We start from the raw sequence: 20,713 nt of genomic DNA on the forward strand, positions 1-20,713 counted from the left end.
GTTGCTAGTATATTTGTTGCATTATCTCAAGTTAGCATGTTCACTTCAAGGCACTATGAGCCTTATCAGTTCACACTCTGTTCACACCAGTTTGCTCCCCTCGTTTTCTCACATTTTACACCAGCTGGAGGTTGTAATAGCCTCTTTGTCAAGCCCCTTCTCAAACTAAAAAAATGAATTCATGAACCAACTAATTCATTAATCATGGTCTTCAACCAAGACTTTAATTAGAATCAGGTCTTAGTGCTGGGATAAAATAAAAACCTGTAGCCACACCAGCCCTTTTTGGATACGATTAGATACCCCTGCATTATATTTTCTTTTTACTGCAGTGATCACAGAATCTGGTAGGATCAGTGACCGATTCAGACCCAACAAGCCAAGTGTCCCAAGTTAACAACGTACAAAAATGCTAAGTTAATCTCACACATACGAAGCACTGTCTATAACTCATTCAATCAAACTGGCAAAATCTAGGCCTGCCATTAAAAGTGTTGATATCAAAATGACGCCAAGTTACTGTACTACAAACAATATAGGCTATCTTGCCTCACCGAAATTAAAGAAGCTGTATTCATAAGCAATGCTAACCAATATTTCCTAAATTATTTGAAGTCACGTTGTACGTGTGAGTAACTTGGCATTTTTGTATGTTGAAAACGTGTTTTTTTAATGAGATAGTAAAGAGTGAAGGTAAAATCAAGCTGTCAAGTAAAGGAGGGGTGGAGCATACATTGAGGAGCCGCATACGCTATTATCTCGCGATGCTTTAATACATTACGGCCATCTTCGCTAAGGTAAGGTCCTTGAAGCTTTGTATTTTTTATTTGATAATATCTACAACTATTTATTTAGGATTCATGGATTGCGTTTAGCTGCTGTACGACTATTTTGAAAGTGATTATGCTGAAAATTTTCCAGTGGCGTCAAATGTGCTCATAGCAACAATGGATAAAATCGGTGACTGATATGTTTTGAAGACTAAAGTCAAGATGGCGCTCGGTTTGAATACAGTACACTTAGCTGGGTGGCTAGCTGTGTGGTTTGCTACCCATCTAGCTTCGCGATTAAATGGTCGTATTGCTAGCATTTCTGGGATACTGTAACTTAGTTACATATTACAGCCGATTGCCTACCTAGCTAATTTCACAGAAATGGTCCATATGGGTAAATGAAATATTACAATTCTCTGAACAAAAATCAGAATTTAGCTAATGCTAGATGAACGTTAGTGTAGTGTAATTTGTATTCCCTGCGAAAATCATAGCTAGTTAATAAGTGGACGGTGAAGTCGGTCGTCTGGTGAGAAAACAAAAACAAATGTGTTTACTTTCTCACTGGTTAAGAAATAACCGATGTGATTTGGTATATTCGATTAAATAAATAAAAAATGGACAATATGTACGGAACCTGAATGTGGCTGCACTGTTGACCTCGTTTAATAGTTTTGCTTTGAAGATGCACAGTATTGATAGGAACTTCTATGAAAACGGCTGATATTAGGGCTGTACATTCACTTTTTTGCCAGTAGCACTGGTGATAGTGAGGTCAAAAACACTTTGTAGCACAGATTTTTAAAACCTGGAGCACAAACCTACAAGGATAACTTGTATTATACGTGGGTCATCCGTATCCCACCATAAATAAACTAGTCTTTTTTTTCTTATATCCTTCAATCACCCTGTTTGTTTCTGTCTTTTTTATGTACAGCACATTGAGTTGCACCCGCTGTCGGCTTTATAATTAAAGTTTGATTGATTGATTGATTGATTGATTGATTGGTAGTCCAGGTTAAATATGAAGCTGTCTTTGATATAATTCATGCAAACTGCTACTCAGTCCCTGGAAGTGTACCTCCTAAGATCTAAGATACTCCTCTGTAGGCTACTTCTTCACTTCTACCAGGTTTTTTAAGAGAGGTAGACTCATCATTTTACTAATATCAATAATACCGAAGGACTTTTGACCTGGGGCATTGTTATATTACCATAGTCTTATGGTTATTTTCAATAACGAAACTGCGATCCTAATTTTAAAAGGCAGCTCTGCTTTTACAAATGACAAAGAAGGGGCTATATTTTCTATATAGTACGATAAAAAAAAATAGTGTGGTCACATCTGCACGTTGGAAAAGCTCGAACTCAAAACATCTGCGTTTAAAAGTTTTTTTAGTGCACGTCTGCATTGGTCTTTACGGTAAGCCGTCCGTGAGGCAACTGTACATCATGGAAAGTTACTACTCCTACTTTCAATACTCCAAAACGGCATTCATGCCGGTTTTTTAAATCCTTCGCGCAGATGCCAAATCCGTGCGATCATCACCTATTTAGGCGTGTTCTATTTAAGGCATTATAACCCAAGATGTCAGACACTTGTACCATTTTCAGTACTAACTTGGAGTATATTCATAATATAGGTTGAAATAAAGTGCCACAAATGCAAACATGAAATTGTTCTCTGAGAGATCACGTTCATATAACGGGTAAAACTATGCATGTCCTGGATTACAAACTCCTTGACGAAAAGTGTTCAAAATCTAATGATGATATGCAGAACTACTGAATATTTATGAAGGACTAAGTAAGCGGTGTATCCTGGTGACCCTTAGTGTCTCCAAATCTATCCTAAATGTCTAAATTGAGCATTGCTGTAAATCATAATAATCGTATATTTCACTCCAAGTCAACTGTTTTGAATCATGAAACAGATTTTTTGATCATTGTTAAGTGGGAATTACAAGCTTTCATCAATAGAGGGGTCTAAGATATCTAGGGGTCCAGAAACCAATCCAAAATGTTATGAAAAATGAATAAAATCATTTTTGTCCATTATAAAACATATAAATATGCCCCTTATCATGGTTTAAGATGTAACAATAATATCACATTAAAAATAATGTGACACACTGTGGTAAACATACCTAAATATGGAATCATTCGCTCTTGTTTGTTTTTCTGTACTCTACAGTATGTAATGTTTTGTTGAATGGGGATGGGATGACATTTTTACAAATGTTACTATTTTCTGGTCACTCCAAGGGAAATTTTATGTTATTCTAGCACATATCAGCACACACTAAATTTAAATGAGTATTTCCAGTGCCCTATGTGACAAGTATAGCCATTGGAGATACTTCAGTGTAGCACAGTGCATAAGGAACTGGGCTTGAAACCAAAAGGTCATAGGTTCGATTCCCAGGTAGGACCGTTGTACCCTTGAGCAAGGTACTTAACCTGCATTGCTTCAGTGTGCATCCAGCTGTATAAATGGATACAATGTAAAAATGCTATGTAAAAGTTGTGTAAGTCGCTCTGGATAAGAGCATCTGCTAAATGCCTGTAATGTAATGTAATACCCCACATTATGCACAATAAGATTACAATAAAATAATATTCCCGCATTAGAGAACAGTGCAAACCTCTTGAAAGACTCTCAATTTCATTGTGAGTGGTATGAATTCTAACTACCTCTACTATACTACACTGACACTGCCCTAGGTATGCTAACAGTGCCTCTATACAAACAGATAGGCCTGTTAGTTAGCCCCCAGTACACAGGTTTGAGCATTATTAGCAAAGGGAAACAGTTGTCTCTTATGACCAATGTGCATATAACAATATCAAGAAAAAAGGGGAAAAAAACAATTGTGCCACGAGTAGCCTACATATTACTACGTAATGTTACGGTTTACTGCACAATGTTGTGATGAAGCAACAGTTCAAGTTGTTGTGCGCAGTTTTCAATCTTTGTAATAAATGTAAAATGAGACATGCGATACCTGTTGGAAAACTTGTGCTGTCCTCTACTGGATAAAAGAGTTGTCAATCAAACCAGAACGAACCGAACAGTTACGATGGTCTAAATGTTGAGTGCGGGTTTACACTTGGTCGTTGTAAATACCTACCCTTTTTCAGGTTTGTCTTGTTGCTATGATGGAATATGAATTTTTAATGATGAAAGAATATTTTTATGAACTCCCAGATAGACACTATTGTCTGTCATGCTTGGGGGGTGTAGTTGCAGATGAGCTAGCAGGGAGGGTGTTTAAGTGGATGGCCTGAGCAACAATGGTAGCACTTAGAAATTCTGTATTTGGCATAGTTGTCATGTATTGTCTACTAATAATGCTAGTACACATTTGTTGTTTCCACTAATTTGGTTGCAGAGTCTGAGTTGAGCACTTTCAGGATGCTGGTGTCCTGGCCACTCGGGGGCTTGTGCGAAGGGGTCACATTCTGTCATTACATCAAAATTCCACTAGATTTTGAAGACCTGGTTACCAGGGATTTATGCAATGTGCTGTTTTACTGTAGGAATTTGGAATTATTGGATGGCAAAATCCTCTAAAATAGCCATTTAAGGGGAGGTACCACAGGTAAATAGGGAAAAATTCCTTTCCTCCAATCAAAATGACATTTCATATTTTTAATGTTGACACAAATGCAATCATTTTTTTAAATTATGATTTTTGTTTCCTTAAGGAACATATATAGATTGGCTCATGAATAATTAAAAAGTGCAAATTTGCTTATTAGCTAGTTAAAACAGTTCTCAGTGGATTAAGTCAGAGTTCATTTTTCTGTGTAATGAATAACTCAATAGCTAGTCATTTAAAGAAGGGTTTTTTTAAATGTAGTTTTATTGAATAATTACTTTAAAAACCTACTGAAAACACTGTATAGGCTATATGGAAAAAATCTGATTTTTTTCCACATTAAATATCCCATGAAATGTAAATGACAAAATATATCAAAAATAGCTTCTGTAAATGATCAGCTGTTTTGTTTAAGAAGCACCATGTTAAATTTGGTATTTATATCTATAAGTTAAGGAAAAAATGTTTTTCACACAGGAAATGTAGATAAAATGGCCATTGATGGCTAATTTTGTGTTTCTGATCATTGTTTCAGATATTTTTTTGAAACTACAGTAGATGTAGAAGCAAAATATCGTAATATATCAAAATTTGCCGTCCAACCAAAATCACCTATTCACATGTGGTGCCTCCCCTTAAGTAAAATGGCCACTATTTAAAATTTCCATAAAATAATTAAAGTCTAACAGTTTTCAGCAAATTCCACTAGATTTTTAAAAATCAGCTTCCCAGGTAGTTATGCCATGGCTTTTTACTGTAGGAATTTGGAATTATGGCATGGCAAAATACTCTAAAATGGGAGTGAGCCAAAATATATTGGATATGGTGTATAAAAGCCTTATTGAAAGCATTTTGTCTTTTAACATAATCATGTGGTTTGGAAATTAGCACATTGTGAGGAGGAATAAGCTGCAGAGAATAGTTGTGTATAATAATATGGCTTCAAAAATAATTGGAAGGTTGCAACTCAGCAGCAAGTATGAGGATCTGTTGAGGAGAAAAAGTAATAAAATTAGCCTATAAACAACTCCTCTCATCCACTACATAGGGAATTTGATCTCTTGCCACAAGGAAGATGTTATAGGCTTCCTAGGACATGTAAAATTATTTATAAGATTACTTTTGTCCCAAGTGCTATTTAGGTCCTACATTAAATGGGAACTAGGGAACAGTAGGGGTACCTCTGTATTTTTGCTGTCGTTCTGGAAGTTTCTAGGTCAGTGTTTAACGGTAAATTTAGATTGTCTTTTAAAATGTTTACTGTATTTTGTACTTTGTATGTTTCTTTTATGGTGAAGCCAAAGGCATATTTCTATTGTGTGGACAATAAAGTTTCATATTCAAATTCATATTCCCTATTAAATCAAAATGTTTTCAGCATGCTCCACTAGATTTTTGAAGCTTCCAAGGTAGTTAGGCCATGACTGACATATTTTTACTGTTGGAATTTGACATTTTGGGATGGCAAAATCCACAATAAGGCCAATTCTATTCACATTATCATTAACCACCTTATAATTACATAAACATGTATATCACCAGATGAAAAACTAAGAGCAACACCCTTTCTCTGGATCGTCACCCCACAACGCATTAATTGCATAGATTTGTCTGTTATGTTATGTAAACAGGCATACCGAAGACAATCAATGCACAGTTTATATTTCTACTTCCAGATTATCACAGGATCTACAATGTAATCATCATCATCATTAACTTTTCATCATCCATACAGATTCTGCCTGTGAATTGTGAATTTTCAGGGATTTTATTTGGGATTTGAGCCTGTGGCATTTTCTAACCCTCTATTTTAGGTGGCCTGCAGGGTAGTAAAAAGTGATATAATTGTCCCTTAAACAAAGAAATGAACTCAGCTCACTGCAGAGTTGCAATGATAGTTTTATGCAAACTACACAAAATAAATTAATTCATTTTTGTATTTATGTAAAATCATGGACAGTGGTTGCGGGCAATATATGAAGTATAAGCCTATATTTGACATCAACATATTAAGATTAACTAAATGGAGCTTAATTCACTTTTATTAAGTGCGTTCAGACAACTTATTTTAAGTATGACAAAACTCATTTCTATAAGTTAATTCAATGCAATTATTTACATGTAAAAGCATTGATTTCTGCATGTTACAAATACATGATACTGCGTGCTACCGCTGTCAATAAATTAAGTACATTCAAAGACTAAATTTATTAAGTTAATTCGACTCAACTCCAAGTAAAACTTTGCTTGTGCAGGCTGCTTTCATATAAAATAAGGTAATTTTCCATTTAAATACATTTGTTTTCTTTTTTAATGAGGTGGCGTGCAATTTCATGTGTTACACTTAAAATAATTTACTAGGAGTTGAGTTGAATTCACTTATTTTGTGATCTGTCATAGGTCCACATTGGAAGCACATCACAGATTTTGAATTAGGTTTAGAAGTGCGAAGAGGTATTATTTATTAATTGACATCCAAGTCATCCACGACTTTTGTGTAATACAATGTATACTGTATATCCCTTTCCATTTAAAGGCATTTGTGGAGTTTTTTGACATGTACCATCGAACAGCGATGTCTCATTGGCGTAGGGTCAGTGAGCTGGCCCTCTAAATGCTTAATTTTATCGAATTTGATTTGACTGTGCTGATGTCATGGCAACACGGGTGTACTTACTGGGTAGATGAAAACTGACATTTTAGAAATCAATATGGATACAGCAAAAGTGGCACTGGGTATTTCTCAACTAACAATTTTTAAAATTCAACCTCAGCACATTTAAGAAAATAACAGATGGGCTATATTTTAATGATCTAAGCGCACGGTCTAAAACGCATGGCGCAAGTGCATTTAGGGCGTGTCCAAATCCACTTTTGCTAGTTTAACGGCGGATAATCTGAGAGCAAAGTAAGGCGCAAGGTTCAAAGGTGTTGTACTTAGTCTCTTAATTAATCATAGGTGTGTTTTGGGCGTAACATGAAATAAACCAATCAGAGTGTCATCTCCCATTTCCTTTAAAGCCTGGTGCGCTTGCACCTCGGCGGATTGCTATTATAATGGCGGATATTATGGATAAATGGATATAAATGGATATAAATATTATGACTAACCATTATGACATGTATTTTTTTTAAATATTACGCGTTGTGCGCCCGCCTATGTAGGCGCATATTACTATTGTAATAATGCGTCCTTAAAATAACAGTAAAATACTGCGCCATTGACTTAAGACCAGGTTTTTGTACATTTGCTATTTAAACAATGTGGTCGCTGGACGGGAAAATGACAACTGCGTCGGTCTGAAACTAGCAAAGACACTTAACATAACATAACATAACATAACGTAAGACGAGAACAGGCCATTCAGCCCAACACTGCTCGTCTATTCCTACCACTAAACTGTACTTAATGCTTAGTTTACCTAAAAGCTAAATAGTATCTAACACTGTATCAAGCCGGGCCTTGAATACCCCCCGTTGTTTCTGCCTCCACTACATGTCCATGACTCATGTTGACCCCGAACACGTCTCCTGTCTGTTCTGGCCCCACGATGGTGGAATGACCTCCCCGTGGAGGTCAGAACAGCTGAGACACTGACCCACTTCAAGCGACGACTGAACACTCGCCTCTTCAGACTGCACCTCTCCCCATCCCTCCCTACCTCCCTGTAATCTCTAAATTGACTGTAAGCTTAGGGTTGTAACTAGGTAGCTGTTTCGTAGGTGACTTAGTTAATGCACTTGTCTTAACTACTGCTTGTATTTTTGCATAGACTGCGTTGTTGCTGTTCTCGTTTGTGTTAGTGTTAATCAGTTTAACCTTCAGGCTCCAAGTTGAACTATGCAGTTGTTCCCTGAACTTGGAACAGTACTTCTCTCTAGGGGTTTCGACATACTTGTTCCTGGTTATGGTTATACACTTTGTTGTACGTCGCTCTGGATAAGAGCGTCTGCCAAATGCCTGTAATGCAATGTAATGTAATGTTGCACTTGGCGCTGCTTTGCGCCGGGTGTAAGAGCCCGATATCTTGCGTCATAATATTTTAACCCACAGTTTTACTCTCAGAGATTCCCTGTGACAGGAGAGTTGGCAATGATGAGGCAAAAGGAAGGGGAATTGAGGGGAAATGGGAAAGGTGCTCAGAAATGTTTAGGGGAGGGAGATGACAGGACAGATTTTGTATCAAGTCTAAGTGAAGAAAATATGGCTGAAAATTTTGCTGAGCTTGTCACATAGCATTAATCAAAATTGATTCTGGAAATGTATTTTTTTTTTAATCACATTCTTTCATTATCATTAATGGAAGGATAAATGGTACATTGTATTGGGAAATTATATAGCCCATCACATGTGCATTATTGTGAAAATATGAATATGAAGGGGAGCAAGATGACAGATTTGCATCTAGGCTATATTGATTTAATGGATAACATGTTTTCAATGTACAAAAATACCAAATTAATTACTCACACATACTATTTATAAGATGTCAATTCAAACAGGTAAGTGTTAATATCAAAATTACGCCAAGTTACAAGAAACAATATTGGCTATCTTACCTCAAACAAATTACACAAATTGACTGCAAAGGCCATAGCATATGATTCATATTTTTATACTCAAACCATTCAGTGACCTCTCGTGCTCTGTGGATGGGGGCATTGTCATCCTGGAGGAGACCACTTCCATCAGGATAGAAATGGTTCATCATGGGATAAATGTGATCAAAATAACTTGTTGATTCGTAGTGACCCTTCCCTCTAAGGGGACAAGTGGACCCATATCGCTTTTTTCCACATCTCTGTAGACCAGTGCCTATGGTTTTTGCACCACTGAACTCTCAAATGTGCATTTGTCTTTGTAATGAGGGGTTTATAGGCTGCAACTGTACTATAATATCCCTTACTATATAGTTGTCGACATACTGTTCTTGCTGACATTGTCATGTCCTGCATTGTCATTCTCAGTCAGGAAGGGTTGCTTTTCTCTTTTTCCTTACATATTGCAGTAATGCACGAATATCACAGTCATCGAATGTGCACTTTTGACCACAATTTCCAACCCTGTTTACTGATGTCTTTCCCACAGATGCAGATGTAACTTTAGTTACTCTTCCTAATGAAAGACTAGCCAGTTGAGCAGACTTTGACTGAAGCTCCTGCCATCCATGTCCCAATAATGAACCCAAAGTCACTTAGATTTTTTCCTCTCACCGTCTTGATCCAAAATCAAGTTCGACTGGGCCTGCTCAGAATTTTTATACATGCCACAGAGAATGATAGGATGTTAATTCCTTAATTGTATCATGCAGTGAACCTGTATGGACGCATCTTCATTCGTTATGTTTCTCCAATCATTTATTCAGGTTTTTCTTTTAATTTGTCACCAGTCTCTGTATATATATATATATATATATTCACACAGAACAGTCGCGCTAAAACACCCAGCCTTATTTATTTATATTATTAGGCATATCATAAGCTATACAGTTTATACCGCATTGGGGGGGCGGTGTTAATGTGTTATGTTTTTATTGTACTGTATATGGGCTATTATAGTCTGGAATAAAAATGGAAAACTGGAGGGCAACCGAAAATTTCTCAAATCAATTCATCACATTTTGATGTAATTTTCAGCACAACTGAACACTAAAGGTTGCTTAGAATTGCAACAGTCAAGGAACATCGGTGTTGATCGGTTTTGTATCATTCATGAGGCTGACAATGCTAAAAACACCTGCTGAAATGGCTGCAGACTGCAAAGTAAGGATTTCTGAAATTAACATTGTTGCCCATAAAACAGCAACTGTCAAGTAAAAATAAAGAGCAAAACTAAACACATTAATTCACATGAATTTATTTTCAAGCTGTTTGTCCCCGGTTACTGTATAGTTTGAGCTGACTCTTACTCTTTCAAGCACCTGTTAGCAATGGGTGTGCCTGAAGTAGCCAACCAACTAATAAGAGTGTCCAAATACTTATCCATATACATACTTTTCTTGGCTCTGTACTCCAAAATTTTAGATTTGTAATCAAACAGTTCAATGTGGTTAAAGTGCACATTCTCAGCTGTTATTAAGGGGTATTTATATACATTTTGGTTTGACCATGTAGAAATAACAACACTTTTTATACCTAGCCTCCCCATTTCAGGGCACCATAATGTTTGGGACAAATGTTTGCTTCACAGGTGTTTCTGATTAGTCAGGTATGTTCAATTGCTTCCTTAGTGCAGGTATAAAAAAGATTACAGTATTTAGTCTTGATTCTATGCTTTTGATTCTCTTTGGATTCTGCTATTGGCGTTTGTCAACATGAGAACCAGAGTTGAGCCAAATAAAAGTCAAGGAAGCCATTTTGAGGCAGTGAAATACAAAAAGAAATAGGCCTAGTCAGAGACATGGCTCAAACTTTAGGATTACCAAAATCAACTGTTTGGAACATTAATAAGACAGAGCAAAGAAAACAGAGAACTTCTACACTTGATGACCAAAGAATTTCCACCTTGATGAAGACAAACCCCCCAAGCACTTGAGTGATAGATCAGAAACACTCTTCAGAAAGCGGACGTGGATGTGTCAGTGACTAGTGTCCATGAAAGACTTCTAAAACAGAACTACAGTGCAAGATACAAACCCACCAGTTTCTGCAAAAACAGAATGGCCAGGCAACAGAAGAAGTAGCTCAAATAACCTACAGAGTTCTGCAAAAAGATCATGTGGACAGATCAGACCAATCACATCACTTGTGTCAGTGTGATGGCAAGGGTAGTGTGGAGGCCAAAAGGAACTGCCCAAGATCCAAAGGACACCCCCCCCCCCCCCCCCCCATCTGTGAAGCATGTATGACTGGCTCACTTGTCTTCATTAATGATGTAATTCTGATAGCACCAGAAGAATTAATTCTGAAGTGTACAGAAGCATTTTTTGTGCTCAAGTTCAAACAAATGCCTCAAAACTCATTAGTCAGTGCTTCATACTAGGCTACACCAAGACAGTTATCCCAAACAAGCTGCAAAACATCAGAGGAATTTTTTGAAGCCAAAAACTGGACAATTATTGACTGGCCTAGTTTTTCATCTGATCTGAATTCAGTTGAACATGCGTTTCATTTTCTGAAGAGAAAACAAATGGAAATTAGCCCCCGAAACAAGCATGAGCTGAAAGCTGCAGTACAGGCCTGGCAGAGTATCACAACCGAAGACACTCAGCACCTGGTTATTTCTATGGGTCACAGATTTAAAGCAGTGATTGCAACAACAGGACTACTTTAATTTGCATAAAATTAATATGTCCCAAACATTATGGTGTCTTGAAATGGGGGTCGGGGGTATCTCATATCTTATTGCTTAATTGTTTCTTTTTAACTGCATGTGGTTAATTGCTAATTCGCACTTTCAGGTGATTGAAGAATCACCCCTTCATTTCTGCTCTTTAGGATGGCTGATGCTCCTCCAATCCAAAACACTTCCCATCTAGCCATTCACTCGAAAGAGCACAGAGACTCCATCTTGAACAAATTTGACAAGCTCAGGAAAAAGGACCTTCTGTGTGACATCACACTGATTGTGGAAGATGTCCAGTTCAAGGCCCATAAGGCCCTTCTTGCGGCCAGCAGTGAGTACTTCTCATTGATGTTCACTGCAGAGGGGCCCGTGGGACAGTCAGTGTACAGGCTGGATGGCATGGCGGCCCGCACCTTTGGAGCTGTGCTGGAGTTCATCTACAGTGCGAGTGTATTGGTGGAGGAAGGAGAGGGGGGGCCTCTCCTGGACATGGCACGATTCCTGGAGGTCAGTGAGCTGCTGAAGGCTTACTCAGACTGCCAGGGAGGGGATGGGGGTGTCTCCACCAAACCCAAGCGCAAAAGGGGACGGCCCAGGAAGAATGTGACGGCCTGTGGGGCGGTGGGAACTTCAGAACCTGTCCCGGGAGAAGAGCTGGAGGCCAATGCAGCATCGGAACTGGTACAGGGTGAGGGTTCGTGGGAGCCCCTGGTGGAGACGATGGAGGACCCTGTGGATTCGGACACCCATGCTGCCCCCTCTGGTGACACGGACTATGACCCCTGGGCCAGGCGCAGCCGCCACAGCAAACGCAAAATCAAACCACCGATGAAGCTGAAGGGCTACCGGGTTGGAGATGATGTATCAGAGCCAGGCGAGCCAGAGCGGAGGAAAAGGGGCAGGAAGAGGAAGTACCCTAACACTGAGGCGCGATGCGAGGATTGCGGGAAGATCTTCAAGAACCACCTCTTCCTAAAAATACACCAAAGGACTCACACAGGTGAGCCTTGTTTCTTTCAGACCTCTTTCTATAAGCATATTACTCACCTGGCCTTGGTTCAACATGAAAACCCTAATGCACTCCTAGTTTCTCTTACTTTTTTCCCATACTGTAAATGCTTCTCTCTGAATGGAGTTGGCATGTTCTCCTGCTGTTCATGTGGGTTTCCTCCAAGTATGTCAGTTTCCTCCCACATCGAAAGACATGCTTGTCAGGTTGGGTATACTTCTGCCATTGCCCTTGAACTGGACTTGGTCCATGGGCACTGCACTGTGGCTGCCCACTGCTCCTAAGTAACTAGGTTCAATAAAGTGTGTCTTATCTTAAGTTGGGATATACATAATTTGTCCCAGTAGGGACATTTTCTTGTCACCTTTTCATGACATAATACACACATAGTCCTTTAAGTATAGCATTGGCTGCTACATTGGTTACTACACAAGATGTTGATTAAAAACATGTATATTGTACAGTACAGCTGAAAATCGCATTGTACTGAACTCAGTAAAAATCCATCAAACACCATTCTTATAAATAAACTTTACATTACATTTAGCAATCTTTACCAGAACAACTTGCACATGGCTGCAGGTTTTAGATCTTCCTCCTTCCTCGCAGCACTAAAAGGCATACAATATGATTAGCCCACTGACCTGATGACAGAGATCCTTAAACCAGGGAAATAAATCATACTCTTTGGGCTCTAAGTTGTGAAATCATCAGCATATTAGGTTTGCTACATCCAAAGCATAAAAGAAAACAAATTTCTCTACTGAGGTTCTGATGGGAAATTAAGTCAACAGTAAGTTTAAAATAATCTAATCTTGACTGCTGACTGTAGCCAGGAGTTCCATGGGGAGGCACATAATTGACCAGAGTGGTGTCTAGGGATAGAGGTTTATTTCCTGCCTCATCGTTAAATAGAGGCTGCTCGAGCGGCCGGGCTGCTGGTCATGTTTTCTGCCTGGGCAGGATGTGTTGTTCTCTGGAGTGGTAGGCTACAGACTGAAATAAAGTGTGGGCTGGCTGCATACATTTGTATACAGATGCATATGATAGTCTGCGCCCTCCAGAATTAACTAGGGACATTTCATGGAAGGGGTGGCTTACGGCAAGATTGGGCTTTCCATGTGAAAGGTTGAAAGGTTCTGACCTGTTGAGCACTCTGCAGATGCATGATCAGGATTAACTTATGGAGTTAGAAAATAGTTTAGCCCATATACTGGTTGCATCGCTGTGTTGTGTTTTAATATTTATGAGACTGTCTGAACAGGTGAAAAGCCCTTCAGGTGTTTTGTTTGTGGGAAGGGCTTCACTCAGAAGCATACCCTGCTGGTCCACCAGCGCATGCACACTGGTGAGAAGCCTTTCACCTGCACAGTGTGCTCCAAGGCCCTGTCCACCAAACACTCCCTGCTGGAACACATGAACCTGCACACAGGTAACTTGCTGCACACCTACAGCTGCACACATGTACCTTTCATCGCAGACATGCAGAACCTGCTCACAGATATCTCTGAATGCACAACACCTGCATACTTCTACGTCCCACTACATATAGCTTACACATTTCATAGATTAAAAATCTATTCATACAGATAGATACTGACTGAAGGTTAAGTCCCTCACACACAGGCTCTTCCACAACATGAGAATGGGCATAGCTCAGCAGCTTTACCAGGCTGCTGTGTAATATAAAAGTACAGGCCTCAGCAGGGTCCCAAGTCTGTTCCTTGATTGGACAAAATAAAATGTTTAGAAGTGTTTTGATAATAATTTAAAATAGTTTATTTCCCCTTGCAATAATTGCTAAACACCAGCAAGACATTTGCTATGGTATTTCTAACCTTTACAATGCCATGTGTTCTGAAATGTTTTGACCAAAACTGATTTTTAGTTAATGTTGTACCACTGAAACATCTTCGACTTGCTGTTTGAGTACAACATCTCTCTGACCAATAGCCAAAATTTCCAAGTGCCATGAACACTGTAGAGTTCTGCTGCCATGACTACTATTGATCATTTTGAGATATTCATGATAAATATAAAACTTGTGCTTCAGTCAGCAGTCAGCATACCTCTGAAATGTGGCAAGTAAACTGTTACTGTACTCGATGTAACACTTTATAAATGCATTAAACCTAATGAAGTTAAATGGTTACCTGACAATTTTAATCTTTTCAGACCAGAAATCTTTCAGCTGTGATCAATGTGGAAAGACATACAGCCAGAAGAGACAGCTGAAGAGCCATTATAGAGTGCACACAGGTAAAGTGGAGTGCTCAGATTTCAGAAAGGGTCCAAACCAAGCAGCTGGCAGTTCCATTTTTCATGTCTCACACACTTCCTTTTTCTACAGGCAAACCTTTTCCAGAGTGTGCACAATGTCACCGTAAGTTTATGGATGCGGCACAGCTGAAGAAACATCTTAGAACGCACACAGGTACACTTGCATGTTACAACAAGTTGGCCGCTGTGGTTATTGGTGTTATGTGAAATCCTTGTATTTCCAAAAAATATAATCCGTTACTCGCATTAGATTTTTAAACTTGTTTGGTTGGTGAGTTACTGTAACTCCATATTTTGGATACGTACAGTGTATCGTACATGTAGATGTTTGTCCCATATGTATGTGTGTATGTATTTATGTGGACATGTGGTGTGTGTGTACATGTATTGGTCAGTGGTTCAAATCCCATGTAGAGAATTGGTGTTGTGTCAAGGTAATCGATTCTGAATGCTATTTAGAATGTACACAGGTATACTAGGGATGCAAATTTCGTGCAATTTTTTAAAATCAATTGTCGGCGCTCATTAATCGATTAATAATAATTAACAAATAAGCTCAATGGTAACAAAATATATAGTTTATTAACGCCTTCATTCCGTTTTTTAATGGGGAGATATTCAATCAGTCTGGTTACACGATACACCATTTGAAAGTGTTAAAACTCACGGTTCCATCTCCATAAACAATTTTACCATGCCAATGTTTTTGTGACAATGGTTCCTTATTTTGTAACGTGAGGTTGTAGAACAAGCTTGGAGGGTCCTCACCTTCTTTGCATTTTGGTACTCCACAGACGACACAAATGAAAATAATGTCGATATGCTTGTTACTGCAAGAATCCAACGAACAAAATCCATAGTCATTTTTAGTCCCAAAAAAATCTGAGAACCTTCATAGAAATGTCCACTGTTTACTTATAAATTCTTCTGAGGAATTGTTGTCCATTTCGCTTTTCATTTTTAAGATAAGACAATCCATGTTAATTTCTCATCTTTTCTTCTACATTAGCCTTGAGAGATATATGGCTGTAAGTAGTATAATTATTAAGTTGATTGTTAAATTTAAACAAAATAATTATCCGTTTTTAATGCGAGGGATGTATCGTTCTTACAAATTCTCGACCACTGTTTATGAATTAGCCTTTATGAATGCTAGTAATAATATGCTACATTCGATGCATTGTTATAAGCGTAGATATACAAGTAAAAAAGAGAAACAAACAATGCAAGTTTGTGACAAATTTTATGTCTGTTATTTCTGTGCAGTTTCACAAGAAATGATCATGCCAGTAAAGTACCTGAATTTTGTTTTACTAGCCTGTAACTTTATTGGGGTTATTCACTATCTGCTAATGCATACAAATGAACCTGTGAGTGGAATATTATATCTAAATTGATAATGCAGACAACAATTCTCTATGGCAAAGGAGTGTTTCAGGAGTTTCTTTCTGGCAACATGTGTAGCAAATGGTGTATATTTTATTCTATAGTGCAAGTGGTAGGCTATTCATTTAACAAAACAATAGCAAGTTCCCAGCTTTGTAAAGTAGGCCTCTTTGATATGCATCAACAAAAAAAGGGTAAGTAAAGGCATAAAAATAGAATGAACACTCTACAAAAGACCACTTGCAGGCTGTAATATAGCCATTATATGAACAGCATCACCTATATGCCATTACATAAGTTAATACATTTTGTTGAGGAATATGAGCATATGTGTCTTAGGGTCAGTCTGGTGTGCAGTCTGCTGAAGGCAAGACCAGTAGTTGAGTGGATGTGCTCTGATTGCACTGATGTTCAGGGAATGGGCAAATAACATTTTGGTAATGCTGCCAGCCGAGGGAACTATGACTCATCAACTTTCCACCAGTTGAGGTGATTCGTGTTTAACAATAGAGAAACGTTTCTCTTATGTAAAATGCAGTGTTTGGTTATTCATTGAAATTGTTTTTTGAAATGTGACTGTTTAATTAATAAAATTAATTGATCAATTTATTAACGATTAACAGTTAATCAATTAACTATTAACATTCATAAGCTATACAAATGCATAGTCTGTAAAATATTCTGCAAATGGAGACTGATGCATTAAACCTGTAGGTCTGTCATTCCCCATCAGGCGAGAAACCTTTTACCTGTGAGATCTGTGGGAAGTGCTTCACCGCCAAGAGTACCCTGCAGACACACATCAGGATTCACAGGTAACTGAACTGCAGCACTGTGAACCAAAACAGGACAGCCACTGAAATGTTAGTGTCTTTCACACGCCATTCCTGTCTATGTGTAGCTCATACAGTATCAGCAGTTTGCCACTAGAGGTCTGTTGAGGGTTTATTCAGTTCATGTGTATAAAGTGAGCCATTGAAGATATTGATGGAGAAGCACGTGTACTTATGAAGCTCTGAATATAGCTAATTTTATTGATAGGGCAATGGCTTAACCCAGTCATGCCTGATTTTATGTCTAAACATTGCCCTGCTGGTAAAGTTTACAATAATTGTGCAGAATTTATATAATACATTTTATTAATTAATGTGATTTTTCATCAGCCAAATAAATATACAATTAGGCTGTTCATGTACTACCTTGACAGAAAAGGTGAGCCAGTTGACAAAGGTTGCTCAGTTCCCAGATAAAAATAGATAGGATTTGTGTCAGGGCTGGGGCCAATTCCAGTTAAGTTCAGTCAACTCAGGAATGCAAACGAAATTCAAATTATTAGCATTATAACAATCCTCACAGGATAATTTTGGGAATTAGCCAGTTGAATTTAAATTTCTTCATCTGAGCTAACTGAATTGAATCAACTGCAACACTGATATCTTGCTTGCGTGCACTTCCTGCAGGGGGGAGAAGCCATACGTGTGCAGTGTATGCAGTAAGTCCTTCTCCGACCCCAGTGCCCGAAGGCGCCACGTGGCCTCTCATACGGGCAAGAAGCCCTTTACCTGCTCACTCTGCAACCTGTCCTTTGCTCGCCTGGACAACCTTAAAGCCCACGCCAAGACCCACAACAAGGAGAGGTCCGCTGGGGCCATGGGTGAGGTTGCCATGGCGGCCACCGGGCCTAGGGAGGAAGTGCGAAGTGTCCTGCAGTTGCAACAGTATCACCTCCCCACCACCATGGGACAGGAGATCCAGCTGGTGGTCACAGGCGAGGTGGAGAACATCAATTTCCCAGGGCAGGAGCAGGGCATCAGCATCCTCAGCGGGCCAGAGGAGGCAGTGGGTGGCGGTGGCAGTGGTGGTGAGGGGGCGGGTCAAAGCCTTACCCTCCTCACTCAGCCCTCACAGCATGTGCAAAACCTGGCCCTGGTCTCCCAGGGCGATCAGACCCTGGGTGTGCTGGAGGGTGGGGCCGAGCAGATGCACGTCATCACCCTGACTAAGGAGTCTATGGAGCACCTGCAGGTCCACCACGCACAGCCCTCAGCTCCTGCCCAGCACCTCCATTTGTTGCAGCACCCACCCCTCCCTCATCTGCCCGTCACACCGGCAATGCCCTCCCAGCAGCAGGGCCAGGCCATTCACATCAGCGGCCAGACGGCACAGCCAATCTCCATCAGCCAGACTACCCAGCAGATCCCCAGCCACCACATCCAGGGTCAGACGTACCAGATTCAGGCTGGAACCGTTTCCTACCTCTACACCAGCCTGGCCCCACAGACCTGACCAGGCTACAGCTTCAGCGTGGTTATGTTGCGAGCAGACCTGGGTCAAATATGCATTGGAACTACTTTCTTTCTCTTTCTGTGCCATTAAAATTGAAAACCTTTATGAAGATCCCTAAGAATTTTCAAATAAATATGTTACTTTTTCAAATAAATATGTTACTAACCAAAACGTGCAATTGTGAAATACCAGTTTTGTTCTGAATACTGGTGAAAACAGATGTTGCTTTTCAAATTCTCGGTAATCGGTAGGAATCATCATACGACACCATGTTATTGATGAAGGAAGCATGCTGAAATGTATAAATCTTTGAGCCTGGTCATAATGTAAAATATTGAGTGCAGATCTTTGTTATGTAGTTCCTTAATTTTTTAGATCTTTGCACCCGATTTTAACTAAAAGGGCTGATATATATGTGTATGATACATACCTGTGTAAAATTTAAAACTTTGATTATTTTACCGAAGGTGGGGGCTATGGTGTCAATTGTCTATTTTGTTGAACAGTGCTTCTTTCTGGCTTTTCTTTTACATTTTTCTTTTCTGGTTTTGTATGAAATTCATTGTAAAGTTAAGATTGTGGTATGTTTTGTGGAACGGCATAAATAATTTAAGCAAACATAAATAAATAAGATTTTGGGGGTTTTGAGGAAACATACAGTTTAAAACTTACAGTATAGAATACACACACACACAAAATGGCTAGCAAATGTAAGGGCAAGTTGTTTTTGTTGTTTTTTTCTTTGGCTAAAGGTGCAATTGCTTGGTGTAAATTTGTCTCATAAGAGATTTCTTCCCAATCTGAAAGGAGTTCATAATGTGATGTCACTTCTTTTATGCCAGCCAAAAGCAAGACCTTGCTGTGGTGTGTCATTACACAGACTGTAGAATGAAACAACAGTAAAAGCAGGAGTGAATGCAAGGGAGCTCATTTACCCCTAACAGTTTGAAAGAATTAGCAACATGTCCTTACCCAGTCCCTGGGAATTTATGGTAGCTCAAGAGTAAGGGTTTGGTTTTTAAATAAACATAACGTAGGCATGACAATACTTAATTGTCAACTAAACAAAGGTATGAAATACAGAGAAAAGCTCATTTCAGTTGGAAAAAATACATACTGGCGGATAATGACTGCTGCTGTTAATTCTATCAAACTATTTGGACAGTGACACATTGTCTGCTGTTTTCATTTGTACTCTAGCACATTGGATGTGAAATGATGTGCTGACTGTAAGCTTTAATTTGAGGGTATTTGCATCCATATTTGGTGATCCATTTAGAATCATAGCCATTTTTATACATGGGCCCCCATTTCAGCAGGCAAAAGTAATTGGACAAATTAACAATCTAAAATAAAGTGATCATATTTAGTATTTGTTACAATTCCTTTGCATTTGATGACTGCCTGCATTCTGTGACCATAAGCATCATCAGATGCTGGGCATCATCCCTGGTGATGCTCTGCCAGGCCTGTACTACAGCTGTCTTCAGTTCCTGTTTTTTTCTGGGGCGTTTTGCCTTCAGTTTTGTCTTCAGCAAGTGAAACACATGCTCATTTGGATTTACGATTTTATGTTATTGACTTGGCCAGTGAAGAACATCCCCCTTTTTGGCCCTGAAAAACTCCTTAGTTGCTTTAGCAGTGTGTTTGGGGTCATTGTCCTGCTGCATGGTGAAGCACCATCCAATGACATTTGAGGCATTTGTTTGGATCTGAGCAGATATTTCTGTATGCTTATCATCAGTGAAGACAAGTGAGCCAGTTCCAGTGGCAGCCATATGTGCCCAAGCCATAACACTACCTCCAACATGTTTCACAGATAAGGAGGGGGAGGGTGCTGTGGATCACGAGTAGTTCTCAGTTCTTTCTTTTCCTTTTTTATTATGTTGGTACTGGTTAATGCTCATCTGTCCATAAGACTTTGTTCCAGAACTCTACAGTATGAAATGTTCTATTCAGCACTGTAACCTGGCCATTATGTTCTTGAGGCTTACCTGTGGTTTGCATCTTGCAGTGAACCCTCAGGTTATGCTGGTGTAGTCTTCTCTTTATTGTAGTCTTTGACACATCTATGCCTACATCACCGAGTGTG

The 20,713-nt window shown here is 39.1% G+C and overlaps 1 protein-coding gene across 2 annotated transcripts; it reads left to right on the top strand.

Moving 5' to 3' along the window:
• Positions 1–721: 721 nt before the first annotated feature.
• zbtb24 (zinc finger and BTB domain containing 24) lies at positions 722–19,949 on the top strand. Of its 2 annotated transcripts, none has more exons than XM_035430013.1 (7): positions 722–797; positions 11,776–12,660; positions 13,934–14,101; positions 14,845–14,928; positions 15,020–15,103; positions 17,069–17,150; positions 17,796–19,949. In XM_035430013.1, the coding sequence occupies exons 2-7, from the start codon at positions 11,814–11,816 to the stop codon at positions 18,619–18,621; spliced, it is 2,091 nt and encodes a 696-aa protein (XP_035285904.1). In that variant the 5' UTR covers positions 722–797; positions 11,776–11,813; the 3' UTR covers positions 18,622–19,949. The 2 variants fall into 2 exon arrangements, with proteins under 2 accessions (XP_035285904.1, XP_035285914.1); XM_035430023.1 differs by having other exon boundaries at positions 728–797; positions 11,813–12,660.
• Positions 19,950–20,713: the final 764 nt, after the last annotated feature.

The sequence above is a fragment of the Anguilla anguilla genome, chromosome 1 (genome assembly GCF_013347855.1).
Source record: "Anguilla anguilla isolate fAngAng1 chromosome 1, fAngAng1.pri, whole genome shotgun sequence".
Lineage (NCBI taxonomy): Eukaryota > Metazoa > Chordata > Actinopteri > Anguilliformes > Anguillidae > Anguilla > Anguilla anguilla.